The 12,883-nt window shown below is 58.5% G+C and overlaps 2 protein-coding genes across 9 annotated transcripts in view; one reads left to right on the top strand and one right to left on the bottom strand.

The window, feature by feature from the left end:
• SYT7 (synaptotagmin 7) overlaps positions 1–6,901 on the top strand; it is a 66,068-nt gene extending 59,167 nt beyond the window's left edge. For 5 of the 8 annotated variants that reach the window (XM_009185876.3, XM_009185877.3, XM_009185879.3 and 2 more), the window contains one exon: positions 1,866–6,898. In XM_009185876.3, the coding sequence (XP_009184140.1) occupies positions 1,866–1,970 (105 nt within the window). In that variant the 3' untranslated portion in view covers positions 1,971–6,898. Of the gene's footprint in view, positions 1–1,865 lie in introns of all 8 variants that reach the window. The other 3 variants (XM_003909725.4, XM_003909726.4, XM_009185884.3) reach the window with 1 other exon arrangement.
• A 2,649-nt stretch (positions 6,902–9,550) lies between these two features.
• Positions 9,551–11,813, bottom strand: LRRC10B (leucine rich repeat containing 10B). Its single transcript, XM_003909727.3, has one exon. It carries the CDS (start codon positions 11,566–11,568, stop codon positions 10,690–10,692), a length of 879 nt encoding a protein of 292 aa, XP_003909776.1. The 5' UTR covers positions 11,569–11,813; the 3' UTR covers positions 9,551–10,689.
• Positions 11,814–12,883: the final 1,070 nt, after the last annotated feature.

Below are 12,883 nucleotides of genomic sequence, written 5' to 3'. Positions count from 1 at the left end.
TTGAACTGCAGAGGTTACAGTGAGCCAAGATTGCAAGACTGTACTCTAGCCTGGGCAACAGAGCAAAACTCTGCCTGGAAAAAAAAAAAAAGTGATCTCTTCATATCACATAACCAAAAAATTCATACCTGACCTTGAGTTTTCCCAGGATGGGATTCTGTGACATAAGCCCTTCCATGTTTCTACCTTAAAATGTCTCTTTCTGTGTTTATTTATGGTTTAGTGTTGAGAGAATGGGCTTGAGAGTCAGATAGCCTTGGTCCAAATCCTAGCCTTACTTTTTAAGGCTGTAACCTCTCTGAGCCTCATTTTCTCCTCTCAAAACGAGAGTAGGACGGTCCTACCCTCACAATGCGCTGGGAGGATTAAGTAAGATCGCACAGGTGAGCTAAACAGCTCACTAAACAGCATAGGACTTGGAACGCATGTTAGCTAGTATGATAATAAAGGGGCATGTATATCCATTCAGGCAGGGCGGTTTGACCAGGACCATGTGAGGAACCAGTGCTCAGGGCAGTCATGGGAGAAGGGGAGATGCCAGGAGTGAGTGAGGGGCACACACCTGGGCATTACCCTGTGTAGGGGAAAGGGAAAGGGGGACTGGATACCCACAGGGAAGGGAGCTGAGTTGGAGGCAACCCTCAGACAGATGGGAATGGAGAACTCACCTGCTGGGGTAAAGGAGGCAGTCTGGCCTGAAAGAGGAGAGCTAGCCCTGCCTGCCATCGGGTATGGCACGGGGAGTATGACTGGCCAATCTGTGGTCACAGGTGGGACAACTCCCCAGGACATTGCCACTTATACTCCAGAGAGAGTATGCGCCCCTGCCTGGCCAGGGTTCAGGTCCCGCCGATGCCCCTTTGACCAGCTCAGCCCAAAGGCCAAGTGACCATATCTACTTTGATGTTCTTTTGAAGCTTAGCCTTTTGGAGTTGGGTGTCCCTTAGATACCGATTAGGGCTCCTTTTGAAACAGTCCTACCTTCTGTTGGCTGAACCAAAGCAAACGTGGATTTGTTCTCACTTTGGCCTGGGTAACTTATGGAGCCCAAGGATCTCTGAATCCTTCTGACTCCCGGCTCCTGCTCAGCCCCTGGAAGCCAAGAGTGCCCCTTGTCTGCCTGGCATCATCCAAGGCTGTAGGTATCATGCTGGGCTGAGGTTGCAATGGGGGCAATGCTCATACTCTTAATCGCCCCCAAGTCCCAAAGCTGAGGTCAGCGGGGCCCATCCTGGGGGTTCCGGGGGGATTCATGCATGCAGCACCGTGAGGCTGTGAAGCAGGATTAGGCCGGTAGCGTAGAGCTCCAAAGACCTGGATTTCAGTCCCTCTGCGCCACTTATAAACACTGTGACTGTGGGTAAGTCTCTTACCTCTTTGTACCTTAGTTTCGCCATCTGAAAAATGGAGATGATCGTATAACCCTACCTCGCAGTTGTAGGATTGGATGATCTGTGTGTATAAGTCCCTAGCTCAGTACTCACATGCAGCGAGTGCCCAGGAGCTGGGAACAATTATAATTAACGGGGGCTGGACAGCACCCAACAGATAGGGCAGGGAAGGCCGTGGAGACGATCTGCCTCCACCCCCACCTTCCAGACCCCACTGCAAAGTAGGTTGGCAGTCTAATTCCAAGAGGCCAGGCGTGCCCAGACTTGGAGGTGTGGGGGTAGACAACCAGGAAAATAGATCAGGCTGGCCGGGGAGGGAGGAGGGCGCCTCTGTGGAGTAGGTTGTCACAGCATGTGGAGGTTGGGGGGCCACAGGCTAGGGTATCATGGTGGAGTTGGGGTGTCACCCCTGTGGGGGAAAGGGCCAGTGCCCTGGAGCCTGTGCCAATGCCATCCTCTCCCCTTTCTCCCCAGATCTACCTGTCCTGGAAGAGCGGGCCAGGGGAGGTGAAGCACTGGAAGGACATGATTGCCCGTCCCCGGCAGCCCGTGGCCCAGTGGCACCAGCTGAAGGCCTGAGTGGGGCCAAGGGAGGCCCAGGGGGCCGAGGGCCCGGGTCCCCATCATGCCCTCACCACTTTATGCACAACGCCCGGCCTGAGCCCCCTGCCATAGGGAGGGGAGGACCCTGAGGGCTCAGCCAGGGAGGGGTCCCAGGACTCAACTGGGCCCCGTGTCTAGGAAGTACCAGCCCCGTCCCCCACGGTCCAGCTTGGGGGAAGGGGCTCTGGGAGGCATTTTCCTGCTTTGCCCCTTTTCTTCCTGACTTACTAATACTAAAGAAGTTGGGGGACCTCGAGAGCCAGACGGCCAGACAGGCAGACCCCTCCAGAGGCCCGCCAGGTGGGCATGGTCCCCCGTTTTCTTTAAGGCAGCACCTGGAGTGGAGAGAGGCCACTCCCTGTCCAGCCCCCGAGGTGGACCCAGGGGAGGGGAGGCTGAGGCGTTTGGCCCCAGTCTGGCCAGGAGAGGCCCGTCCCCAGGGCAGTTTCAGGTGCCGGCTGGGCCCTGAATGCCGAAGACAGTATCTAGCCCGCTCCTGGGTCCTGGAGCCGCGGCCCTTTGTACTTGTGTTGTGTCCATTGTGTGTGTGCGTGGGGACAGAGGCCTGGAAGTGCGGAGGACTATGCGGAGAAGGCAGGTTTCGTGAAGGCCAGGCAGGGTTGGAGGCCAGGAGTGTGAGAGGAGAGGCCCGTAGGGCTGAGTGGGGTAGGGTGAGGCAGCAGTCAGGAACAGAAGAGCGGCAGATGCTGGAGCTGGGCTGAGAGCCGGGCTGCCTCCTGCCATCCCCCCATCTCCTCCCCTTCTCCCCTTGGTGCCCCCTTCTGCTCAGAATCTGAAATAGCTCCTTTTTCAGCAATTTCATCTCTTGAACACTGACTGACACCTTTTAGGCACCTACTGTGTGCATAGCATTCCACCAGGACTCATCTCCCTTCCTTCTCAAGGGGTCCTGAGCCCTGACTAGCTTTGCCCTAACTCCTTCATCAAAAGACCCCCCGCCAGCTTCCCACACCTCATACACAGCCACATCTGCCCTATTCTCCATGCTTTCCAGCTTCCCTGCCCTTCCTCGTCTCTCCCTGCCTGTGCAGACCCCCACCCTTCTTTCCTCACCCCTTCATCCCCCGATGCTTGTAGGCCTTCCATTCATTCCCTCTCATCGTGCGTGGTCTCTGATCTTCCATCACCTGATCTTCTCCAGGACTGTCTTCCCACCCTCCCCACTCCCTGGTCCCCGGGAGCAGCTCCTTCTGCCTGGCTCACTCACAGTGCAGGGAAAGGAGGCAGGGAGAAGACGAAGGTTCTGAGAGTTCTGAGGTTGCCACACACAAAGAAGCCGTGGTTTCTCTGCCTCAGCCACTGATGAGACTAGAACTGGCTTCCCCCTGGAGATGGCAGATTTCAGGCTGATCCCTGCTTAAGCCCTCTCATCCCCACGCTGGTCCTGGTATTGATAAAAGACCCAGCTGGTGACAAAGCCTCCAAACCTGGGGGTCCATGAGCCTGGGCCTGACATTCCAAGAACCACCGCCAGGTGGCGCCAAGCCCCTACAGTCTGTGGCTTGGTCAGCCCACAGTTCCACCCCGGATGGGCCTGTGACACCCCAAAGAGAAGAAGGGGACTCTGGATAGGGTCCCCACATCCAGGGCGTGGGGAGAGCATAGGCATTTGGGAACCATTTTCCTTCGGTCGGCTTCCCCTTGAGCTGAGCATTCTGCTTGCTGCAGTGTAGACGGGTCGCCTTTTGCCCATAGCGAAATTTTCTTAAATTGAATCTCACACCCCCACCATTTCCTCTCCCTGGGATCTGGAAGAACATCATACATAGTAGGTGAATCGTTTTGTAGAGTGAAGAATGCTAATGTAAAGCAAATAGTCACCCACGTTCCTTGTAAATCCAAATGTTTCTATATTGTAGCTTTGCTTAAAATGGGGTCGGCCCCAACTGCACCCTCCTCTTTGGCGGGCTGGGGAGCGGCCCCCAGCAGGGACGGGAGGGCAGCGACCCCGAGGCCACGTGGATGTGGGAGAGGGCGTGGTGGGAAGTTTTGAGTGGAGGAGGGGATCTGCCCTTCTCCACCCCTCCCTTGGATCCGCCTCGGTTTCCGGTCCCCCCACCACCACCCGCCTGCCCCGCGGAAGACTGCCCAGTGAGCGAGCCCCCGCCTCCCAGGCCCCTTCGCCTGCTAGGGAGCCCCCTGGGAATCCAACCAACTTGTATCGAGTGGGCGGGGCAATGGCTCCACCTTTTCCCGAGCCCCGCCCATGGAGCTCTTAGCCAATCCTATGCAGAGAGCATCTCCTGGCAGAGGTCTTTTCCCAACCAGACCCCATCCAGGCACATTGGCTACCAGGCTTGGGCTTCCCCACCCCCCCACGTGCAGGTGGAGCTCTGGGATGCTATGTCGGGGCGGTGGGCCAAGGGCTGAGTAGGCTAGCACGGGAGGCAAGGGTGGTATGGGATGGGGCAGGGGTGGTCTAGGGTGATAGGAGAGCAGGGAATGGGGGAACTTGAGGGTGGAGGGCACTTGGAGCCCTGTCACCATCCCAGGACTTTGGGCAAGTCACCCGCACTCCCTGGGCCTCAGTTTCCCCATCTGTAATATGATGGTAATAATACTTCACCTACCTCACAGGGGAGGTTGTGAGGCCACCATCACCTGACCTGAGGGTCAAGGCAGGAGGACTCAAGAGAGAAGGTGCTACCCGTGAGCAAAGTGTAATTAGCGAATCCTGACAGCAAGGCCCACCTGCCCCTCCCCCACAGAGCCTCCAGAGCTAGCCGAGGCCAACCCAGGCCCATCTGTCTCTTCACTGTGTCGCAGGCCCCTTCATGGGCCTCATCTGCCATCTTTGTGGGTGCCCTAGACTTAGTCCTTATCTTGTCCTGGTTTCCTTTCTTGTGGCCATCTCCCCACGAAACTGCTGTATAAATTCCACCTGCCCCAGGACCCCCACACCTGCCCTCCGGCACCAGATGCCAGGAAAGGGACAGAGGAAAACAGCCACAAACAAGCCAGGGGCCTCCCCTGAGTCCCCCAGGGGTGGGGATCGGTGGCCACTGTTTGTATGTCCTTGAGCGCAAATGTTTTATAAAAAACAAAACAAAAACCCACCATCACCAAAAAAAAAAAAAAAAAAAAAAAAATTTTGCAGCGAAGAGAAATGAAGAAAAACTAAAGAAAAAAAAAAAAAACAGGAAAAAAGAACCATACAAAATTTTTCCACCACACGTACCCTCTAAGCCAGCAAGATTTCCTCTTTGCAAAATCATATTTTTGTGGGAATGGGTCCTGCTTTTTGTGGCAAGGCCTGTTCTGATTAATAAAGGATCGTGAAAAAGTAGGGCCTTGGCTGTTTCCTCCTTGGGTCCCAGCCCTCCCTCACCTCCCCAGGGGCAGAGGCAGTGGGGTGAAGGGGATGGGGGCCCCGGGGCTGAGCCTCCCCCTCAGTGTGTCACCTTTGGGATTTGACTTCACTGGTGACCAGGCCCTTCCTGAGCGTCCAGCCCATCCTCAGATCTCTATAGAATATGATCCCACCGGCTTCCCAGAAAGCAGAGAGGCAGCTACATCTCCCAGATCAGGCCTGACGCAAAGCTTTTTGGGAGTAGAGTCCTCTAGGCCTCAGAGGTGCCCTCCAGGGTCACCCAGCCTGACGTCCCCTCCCTCAGTTCCCAGAGGACCCTCACCACCCTTCAAGGCAGCTCAGACAAACCAAAGGGGGACGCTCCAGTTTTCCCACCACCACCCACGGGGCCACTGTAGTATCAGGCCAGCGCCTCCTTCCTGGTCCCTGAGGTGGGAAAGGGAAAGATAAGGAGCTCTGTGTCTGTTGGCTGGAACTGTGGCTTCTCTCAGCCCTCTTCTACTTTCGTTCTTTAGGATTAGAAAAGTCTTTTCTACTCAATAGAACAGGTTCCAGCCCGAGGTGTGGGAAGCTGGGTTGTAATCCCTTCTCCAGCCTCTGTGGCCCTGAACAAGCTCTTTTCTTCCTTCCACCTGTTTCTTCTGACCACGACAAAGCAATAACCATCCCCATCCCCTGCCCTTTCTTCCCCACCCAGCCCAGGGGAAGCTGAGCCCCCGCAGCTCTCAGGGTACTTCAGAAGGAAGGTGCTACATCTGTTTCAGACACAGGCACAAAAGGAACGAGCACATCCCTGTTGTCATGTGTCCACCTGCTGGCCCCTGGCCCTGCCAGGAGTGAAGCGGGCCATCCCATCCGCCCCCTGCTCCCAGCACCTGGGGCCAGCAGCTGCCTCCTGGAACTGCACTAAGTACCCCACCCAAAGCTGTCTGTCTCTCGTTTCCCGCAACCTGGTTTAGATATCCCTTCTGATCTCTGTTCCAGAGATTGGAGGAAGCCCTGGGGTCAGGTAAGTAGCCTCAGGGGCGCCCTTGGCCAGACCTTCTGTTCAGGCTTTCTCTGTGAGAGCAGCCCCGGAAAACGGAGCCTGAAGTCAGAGACAGCCCAGGCCCAGCACAGGTGGCAGTCTCTTGCTGCTGGCTCGGGCCCTTCCCTGGACTTTTTGCCTTCCTCTGTTTTTACTTCTCTGGGTCTGTCTTCATCCACGCCTGATCTGAGATGCTCCCCCACCTCTCCCTGTACCTGGGACCACCGCCCTCTGGTGTTTTCTTTCTCCTGTGAGTCCCCCCCAGATACTGCTACTTTCTGGAAGGCCATCCTGGGTTACGTCCTGCGCTCCTCTCCCTCCCCCGCAAAGACAACCAGAAAGACAAGGCTTGAGCACGCCGATGCCCCCGCTCGTGGCTTCCCTGACCATCTGTTTCCCGTGAAGACGCCCCGCTCCCCGTGTCTGTGTCCTGTGTGTGTGTGTCGTGTCTTGTTTAGATTGTGAGCCCCCTGGGCAGGGATCCCTGTCTGCATACGTGTTCCCTGTGGCACGCCCGGGTGTGCTAATAAATGTTCATCTTCAGAACAAGAGCGCCAGGTGTCTTGAGGAAGCTTTGGGACAGATGGCTGAGTAAGCCTGTGTGGTGGCACTGGAGGCAGGGAGGGACTTCTGGGTAGGGCCCCCAGTTCCAAGAACCTGTTCTCCCCCTTTCCTGAGTCCCATGAGGGTGGGTGGGAAGGGGGTGAGGAATGGCATTCACGAGGCTGGAAAAAGCTCAGCCTTGGGTCTCCGCTGCCACACCGGCCAGCAGGGGTGCTTGCCTGGAGGCTGGTGGGGGCGGGGGCCTCAAGAACAGGTGCAGTCCTCAGCCATTCCACTCACAGACCTGACTGCCAGCCAGGGACCACGCAGCTCTTCTGTGAGCACTGGGTTGGGAGTCCTCACACGGCTTATGGGTGAGTCACTCGCCCTCCCCACCCTGTTTCTTGCCCTGCCGCCTCCTCTGCCTTTCCCTCCACTTGGTTCCACAGCAGGAAGGAAGCTTCTTGCTCTGACCGCCAGCTCCCTTGGCCTCTGCCCCTGAATCCCTGGTACAAACATGACTCTTGCGGAATTTCCCTACCCTATTCCCCCATGGCCTGCCCACTTCTGACTGCCCCGGAACGATGTGGGGAACCGCAGAGGCAGCCCATCCATCCCATCCCATTGTTAAAGCGTCCCTTCCAGTCTCCCCTGCCCCCTGCTCCCCGGAGGCCAAGTGGGAATCACAGGAAGTTGTGGGTGGGGGAATGCTAGGACTCCTAATACAGTGCTCTCTCTGTCACCAAGGGGAGCTGTGACACCCAGCTGTCCCTGGCAGTAGCTCCCCCCCTACTCACATGGAGACAGAAACCCTCAGTCATGCTCTATGGCATCAGTACCCAATTTAACCACATTCAAACTTTCCAGAAGGGACTGGCTTCTGAGGGTGTAGAGCAAGTGAGTAGCAGAGCCCGGGACAGAGCCCATTCCCATTCCTCGGGGGAGCTCCTGCTCAGCTGGCGAGTAGTCATGGCTGCGGGTGCCACGTTTGACAAAGCAAAAGGGTAGGGCCCTGAGTGCCTCAGGATGTCCCAGGGGGACTCGTTGCCAGGACTTTGCCCCAACCTAGAGTCCTCAGGTGAGAGCAGCAGGGGATGAAGTACAGGGAAACAGACCAGACAGAGGGAGGAGACCTGAGCTCACTAATTTACTGCAAGTAGTAAATCTTGCACATAGTTACTGCAAGTGACCATGGCTGCCTCTGCACCCTCCTGCTCCTGTGTCTAAGGTTTGCATAAAGGAAGGTAGACAAACCCCTTGCATCAAGTATTGAGCTGCAGCATCAGATCTAAATAAACCCAATTCCTTGGGCCAGGTGCAGTGGTTCACGCCTGTAATTCCAGCACTTTGGGAGGCCGAGGCAGGCAGATCACCTGAGGTCAGGAGTTCGAGACTAGCCTGGCCAACATGGTGAAACCCCGTCTCTATTAAAAATACAAAAATCAGCCGGGCGTGGTGGTGTGCACCTGTAATCCCAGCTACTCAGGAGACTGAGGCAGGAGAACCGCTTGAACATGGGAGACAGAGGTTGCAGTGAGCCAAGATCGTGCTGCTGCACTCCAGCCTGGGCAACAGAGAGAGACTCCATCTTGGAAAAAAATAAAATAAAAGTAAATAAATAAGCCCAACTCCTCATGTACAGATGAAGAAGCTAAGGCCCAGGGGTTCGTGACTTGCTCAAGATCACTTGGTCAACAGCAGAACTAGGCCTGGAACCCGTCTTCTGATTCCAGGCCCAGGGGTATTTTCCCTATGCTGCGATACAAGTGGCAGGTCAAGAGGACAGTGCCCAGTCAGCTGCAGCTCTTACCCCACCTGAGTGATCATCAAATTACTTTCTCCAAGTTTCCAGACCCTGGAAGGCCCACTGGCCCTGACGGAACCCCAATAGGGGGAGCTATGGGAGGGACAAGGTCTGCAGCAGCCAGGCCCCAGACCTGCTTCCTCCTCGGGAAGGAGGCAGCCTCCGATCTTCCTCACCCACTTCCTCTTTCTGTCCATTCAAGGCCTTCACTCTCATTTGCAAGCTGACTGCCCCAGATCCATGCCCAGCCTCCTCCTTAGCCAGGGCCCAGCCCCGTGTGCCCACAGAGCTTCTGGGCAGGGCCTGACCTTTTGGCCTGGTATGCCCCTGTTGCCATGGTGATGAAGGCCTGGCAGGATCTTCTCCCATGAGATGGGCCTCCAGGCTTGGGGTTTTACAACTTTCTTCCTTTCTTTAAATCGTTATTCTTTTCCTGAACAAGGGGAGAAAGAAATGCCAAAACAGAGCAAAAAGAGACTAAGAAGGAGAGAGACAGAAAGAGGAAAACAGAGCGAGAGAGATGGAGTCATGGAGGGGGTGGAGGGGCAGCGCCAGTGAAAGAATAGAGAACGATCAGCCCAGCTTGAGGGTGATTCAAAAACATACAAAATCTTCTGCAGAATTAAGCAGTGAGATTCCGCAAGACAGGACAGCAGCCTCGAGGGGCAAACGCCACTGCTGACGACAGTACTTGTTCCCCAGACAGCACACAACAGCTGGCAGGGTCAGTCTGACATGGAACAGGAGGTACGTGGGGTGGGGGCAGTGCCAGAGGGAGTCCAGGGTCCCCACAGCAGTGGGTTCCGGTGCTCCCAGGGATTATAAATAAACAGGCACATGGGAAATGCACATTCTTTCTCCAAGAAATATAATTTATGTTTACAGCCAGTTGTTTTTTCTTCTCCCTAAAGAAAACATTACCATGTGGGGCTCCGGCCCCAACAGTGTCCCTGAGTGTCCTTGGCCCTGGCTCCCTCGTTCCGTTATTGCTTGGATGAGGAAGATCTGGCTCTGGGAATTGCAGAGCAAGGCCCCTTTCCTCACCCCCTCGGGGCTGTCCCTGGTGACGGAGTGGAGGTACAGCGTGCCAGTCCCGTGCCAGCCACCCTGGCTGTGCCCATTTAAGGGAAAGGAGAGTGCAGGCTGTGGGAGAGGCGCTGAGCAGCCTCCCAGAGCAGAGAGCCCCTCTCTGCGGTGCAGGAGGCCCTGGAGGCACGGTGGCTTCTTTTCAAACTTGACAGTTGGAAGGCTCAGGCTATGGGGTGGGGAGTGGAGGGGGAGCTCCCTCTTCCCAGCAAGATTCCAGGCACACGCTGGGAGGCTGGGAGAAGAGAACAGAATAGGGTGGGGGTGACCCCCTGCCTTCTGTGCCCCATACGAATCTCAGGGGGCCGGGGAGGGAGGTATGTACTCAGCTCTGGTGGAGGGGTGAGGGCAGCTTCGGTGCTGGGGCCCCCATCTGTTTCCCACTTCTATCCCGGGCACCAGCCCCACTCCAAGCCCCTGCTCCTGGGCCAGGCCCTCCTCCCAAGGGCAGTCCGACCCCACACAGGCACGCAGTCCACCCCAGAGGTAGCGGTTCCTGCCCTAGAAAGGGTGGGCCTAGGAGACCCAAACCCCAGAAGGAGGGAGGGTGGTGGGCGCCCTGCATCCAGACTCAGCGAGACGTGAAGATTCTGTAACCCTCAGTGACCCTGGTTCCAGGTGGAAGCTGGCGCCTCTGTTATCAGTGGCTCCATCGGGGACTGGACCCAGCCCAGACTTCTTGGTCTGACAATTGCCCACAGATCAGCCAGGGGATAGTCAGTCCTCTCACTACCTAGGAGTGTCTGAAGATGCGCCCCTGCCCTGCCTATGCTCGGCAACTCGCCAAAAGTGGCCGCTCCATTGCCCCAAGTAGGGGCCCGCCGGTCCCGCAGGCCTAAGCAGCCAAAGCTTCCCAGAGCCCCTCCTCTCAGAGGGGCTGAAGCCCGTCAGCCAGAACATAGGCTCAGGTGCCCAGTCCTGGAGCGGCTTCCAGGGCGCGGAGGCTGCCCCTGGGGGCGCCCAGAGCCCGGGAACCAGCGCCGCCTATGAGCAGGTCTTCCTCCTCCTCATCCTCAAAGGCCCGCGCTGGGCGCCGGGGCGGAGGCCGGTGTGTGGGCTCGTCGCGCTCCGCCATGCGCTCGACGGCGCCTTCGCCTACGAGGAACACGGTGTCCGCGACGCGCGGAGGCCCGGTGACGGGGTTGTGGTCGTAGGAGAAGACGCGCAGCGCGCGCAGCGGGTGCAGGTCGGGGAAGCCGCCCAGGCGGTTGCGGTCGAGGTCGAGGATGTGCAGGCGGCCCATGCGCAGCAGCGCGGGCGGGAACTCCTCGAAGCGGTTGCCGTAGAGCCAGAGGCCGCGCAAGCCCGTCATGCGCGGCAGCTCCGCCGGCAGCGCGCGCAGCCGGTTGTCGCCCATCTGGAGCGACTGCAGCGCCACCAGGCGCAGCAGCGGCCGCGGGAAGCGCCGCAAGAAGTTGCCCTCGATCCAGAGGCAGCGCAGGCTCTGCAACTGCGCGAAGTCGGCGGGCAGCGCCAGCAGCCGGTTGCCGCCCAAGTAGAGGCGCGTGAGGCGCGGTAGGCGGCAGAGGCCGTCAGGCAGGCGCTCGAGCTTGTTGAAGTCCAGCGCCAGGATGCGCAGCTCGCGCAGCTCCTCGATCTCCTCGGGCAGCTCGCGCAGCCCCGTGCCGCTAACATACAGCTTCTGCAGGCGGCTCAGAGCGCACACGGCGCTGGGCAGCCGCCGCAACCGCCGCCCGCTCAGCTCCAGCTGCTGCTCGCCGCTGCGCAGCTGCTCCTCCGCGTCCGACGGCAGCTCATCCGGCGTGGACTCGGCGATGCCCATGGTCACGGGCCCCGGCCGGGGCCGCCACCACCGCCACCGCCCGGCATCGCCCCGCCCCGGCTGCCCCCCGGCCGCCCCGACGGTGTCGGAGCCGCGCGGGCCTCCGGGCCCCCCGCCCCGGCCTGCCCCCGCGCCGGGAGGGGGGCCGTGCGGGGCCGGGAGGAGGCACCCACTTGGGGCACCGCCGCCGCGCGCTGCGCTCCACCGCCCGCCCTCTGGCCTCCCCCGTTGCCTCCGCCGGAGGCCGACTGGCTAGGGTTCGCACTGACTCGCAGCTTAGCGACCCGTCTCCCTGGCAACCCCGACGCTCGTGCGGCTGCCAATGAGGCGGAGGGAGGGCGGGGCGGGGCGGGGCCAAGGCGCCACCGGAGCGGGGTCCCAGCGCCGGAGCCCGCCCCCTACCTGCCCATCCAGCCCACCGCAGAGCAAGCGCAAGCCGAGAGATTCCCCTCCGGCCAAGCCTGGCACTGAGACCCGACGCCCGACGCCGTTTGGTGTGCGATTGTGTGCGCCCCAGAGCCGTGGGTCCAAGAGGAAGGCCAAGGAAACGCCGGCAGTGGATCAAAGACGCCGTACTAGAAGCTCACAGGGAGGGGCTGAGGGGCGCGGTCACTGCCGGTCATTCACGTCCAGCGGCGTGCGGCCGGCCTACCTGCTGTGATCACTTCAGTGTAGTAACTCGAAACTGTGTTACTGTCTGGCCCTTTTCACATCTGCTGGCTTTACCGGGATCCAGGGCTTGGCTCCGCCCTGCCTAATTGCCCTACAGCTTCCTCATTGCTAAACTCACACCCCTCTCTCCTGCCAGGATCCCTCCACCGACGTTCAAAGTCTGTGTGTGGCTGCAATGGACAGAGGACTGGGACGTGTGAACGCCTTTGAGCCACCAATCATGGCCACTCGCATTCCATGACTCTTCCTTTGCCTGCTACCACCAGCAGCCGTTCCCCACTGCCTTCTCCCCCCACCTCCCATCCGGAGCCCACCTGCCGGAGCTCCTGGCAGAAAAGCACTGGCTGCCACTGGCTTCGAGCACACGTGTGCCCAGCACTATGCTGAAAGCATTGCTTTGGGTCCTTGACACAGTCTGAGGTAGACACCTTCATCACCTCGATTTAAAAGATGGATAAACTGAGGATCAAAGAGACATGACTTGAGCTGGGTCAGTCTGACCTGGGTGAAGTGCCCAAGGTCACCCAGTTGATGAGCAGCTGGATTCAAAGCCAGGTAGTATGACTCGAGAGCCTGTGTTCCTAACCATAAACCATACCGACAGATGGAAACGAGGGTCACTCCACCTGCAGCAATGAGTTTT

Source organism: Papio anubis, chromosome 12 (genome assembly GCF_008728515.1).
Source record: "Papio anubis isolate 15944 chromosome 12, Panubis1.0, whole genome shotgun sequence".
Lineage (NCBI taxonomy): Eukaryota > Metazoa > Chordata > Mammalia > Primates > Cercopithecidae > Papio > Papio anubis.
This window is presented reverse-complemented; position numbering and strand designations above follow the sequence as displayed.

Bases quoted from the DNA above. Each gene is read 5' to 3' on its own strand.
- LRRC10B (XM_003909727.3), bottom strand. From the start codon at position 11,568: ATGGGCATCGCCGAGTCCACGCCGGATGAGCTGCCGTCGGACGCGGAG.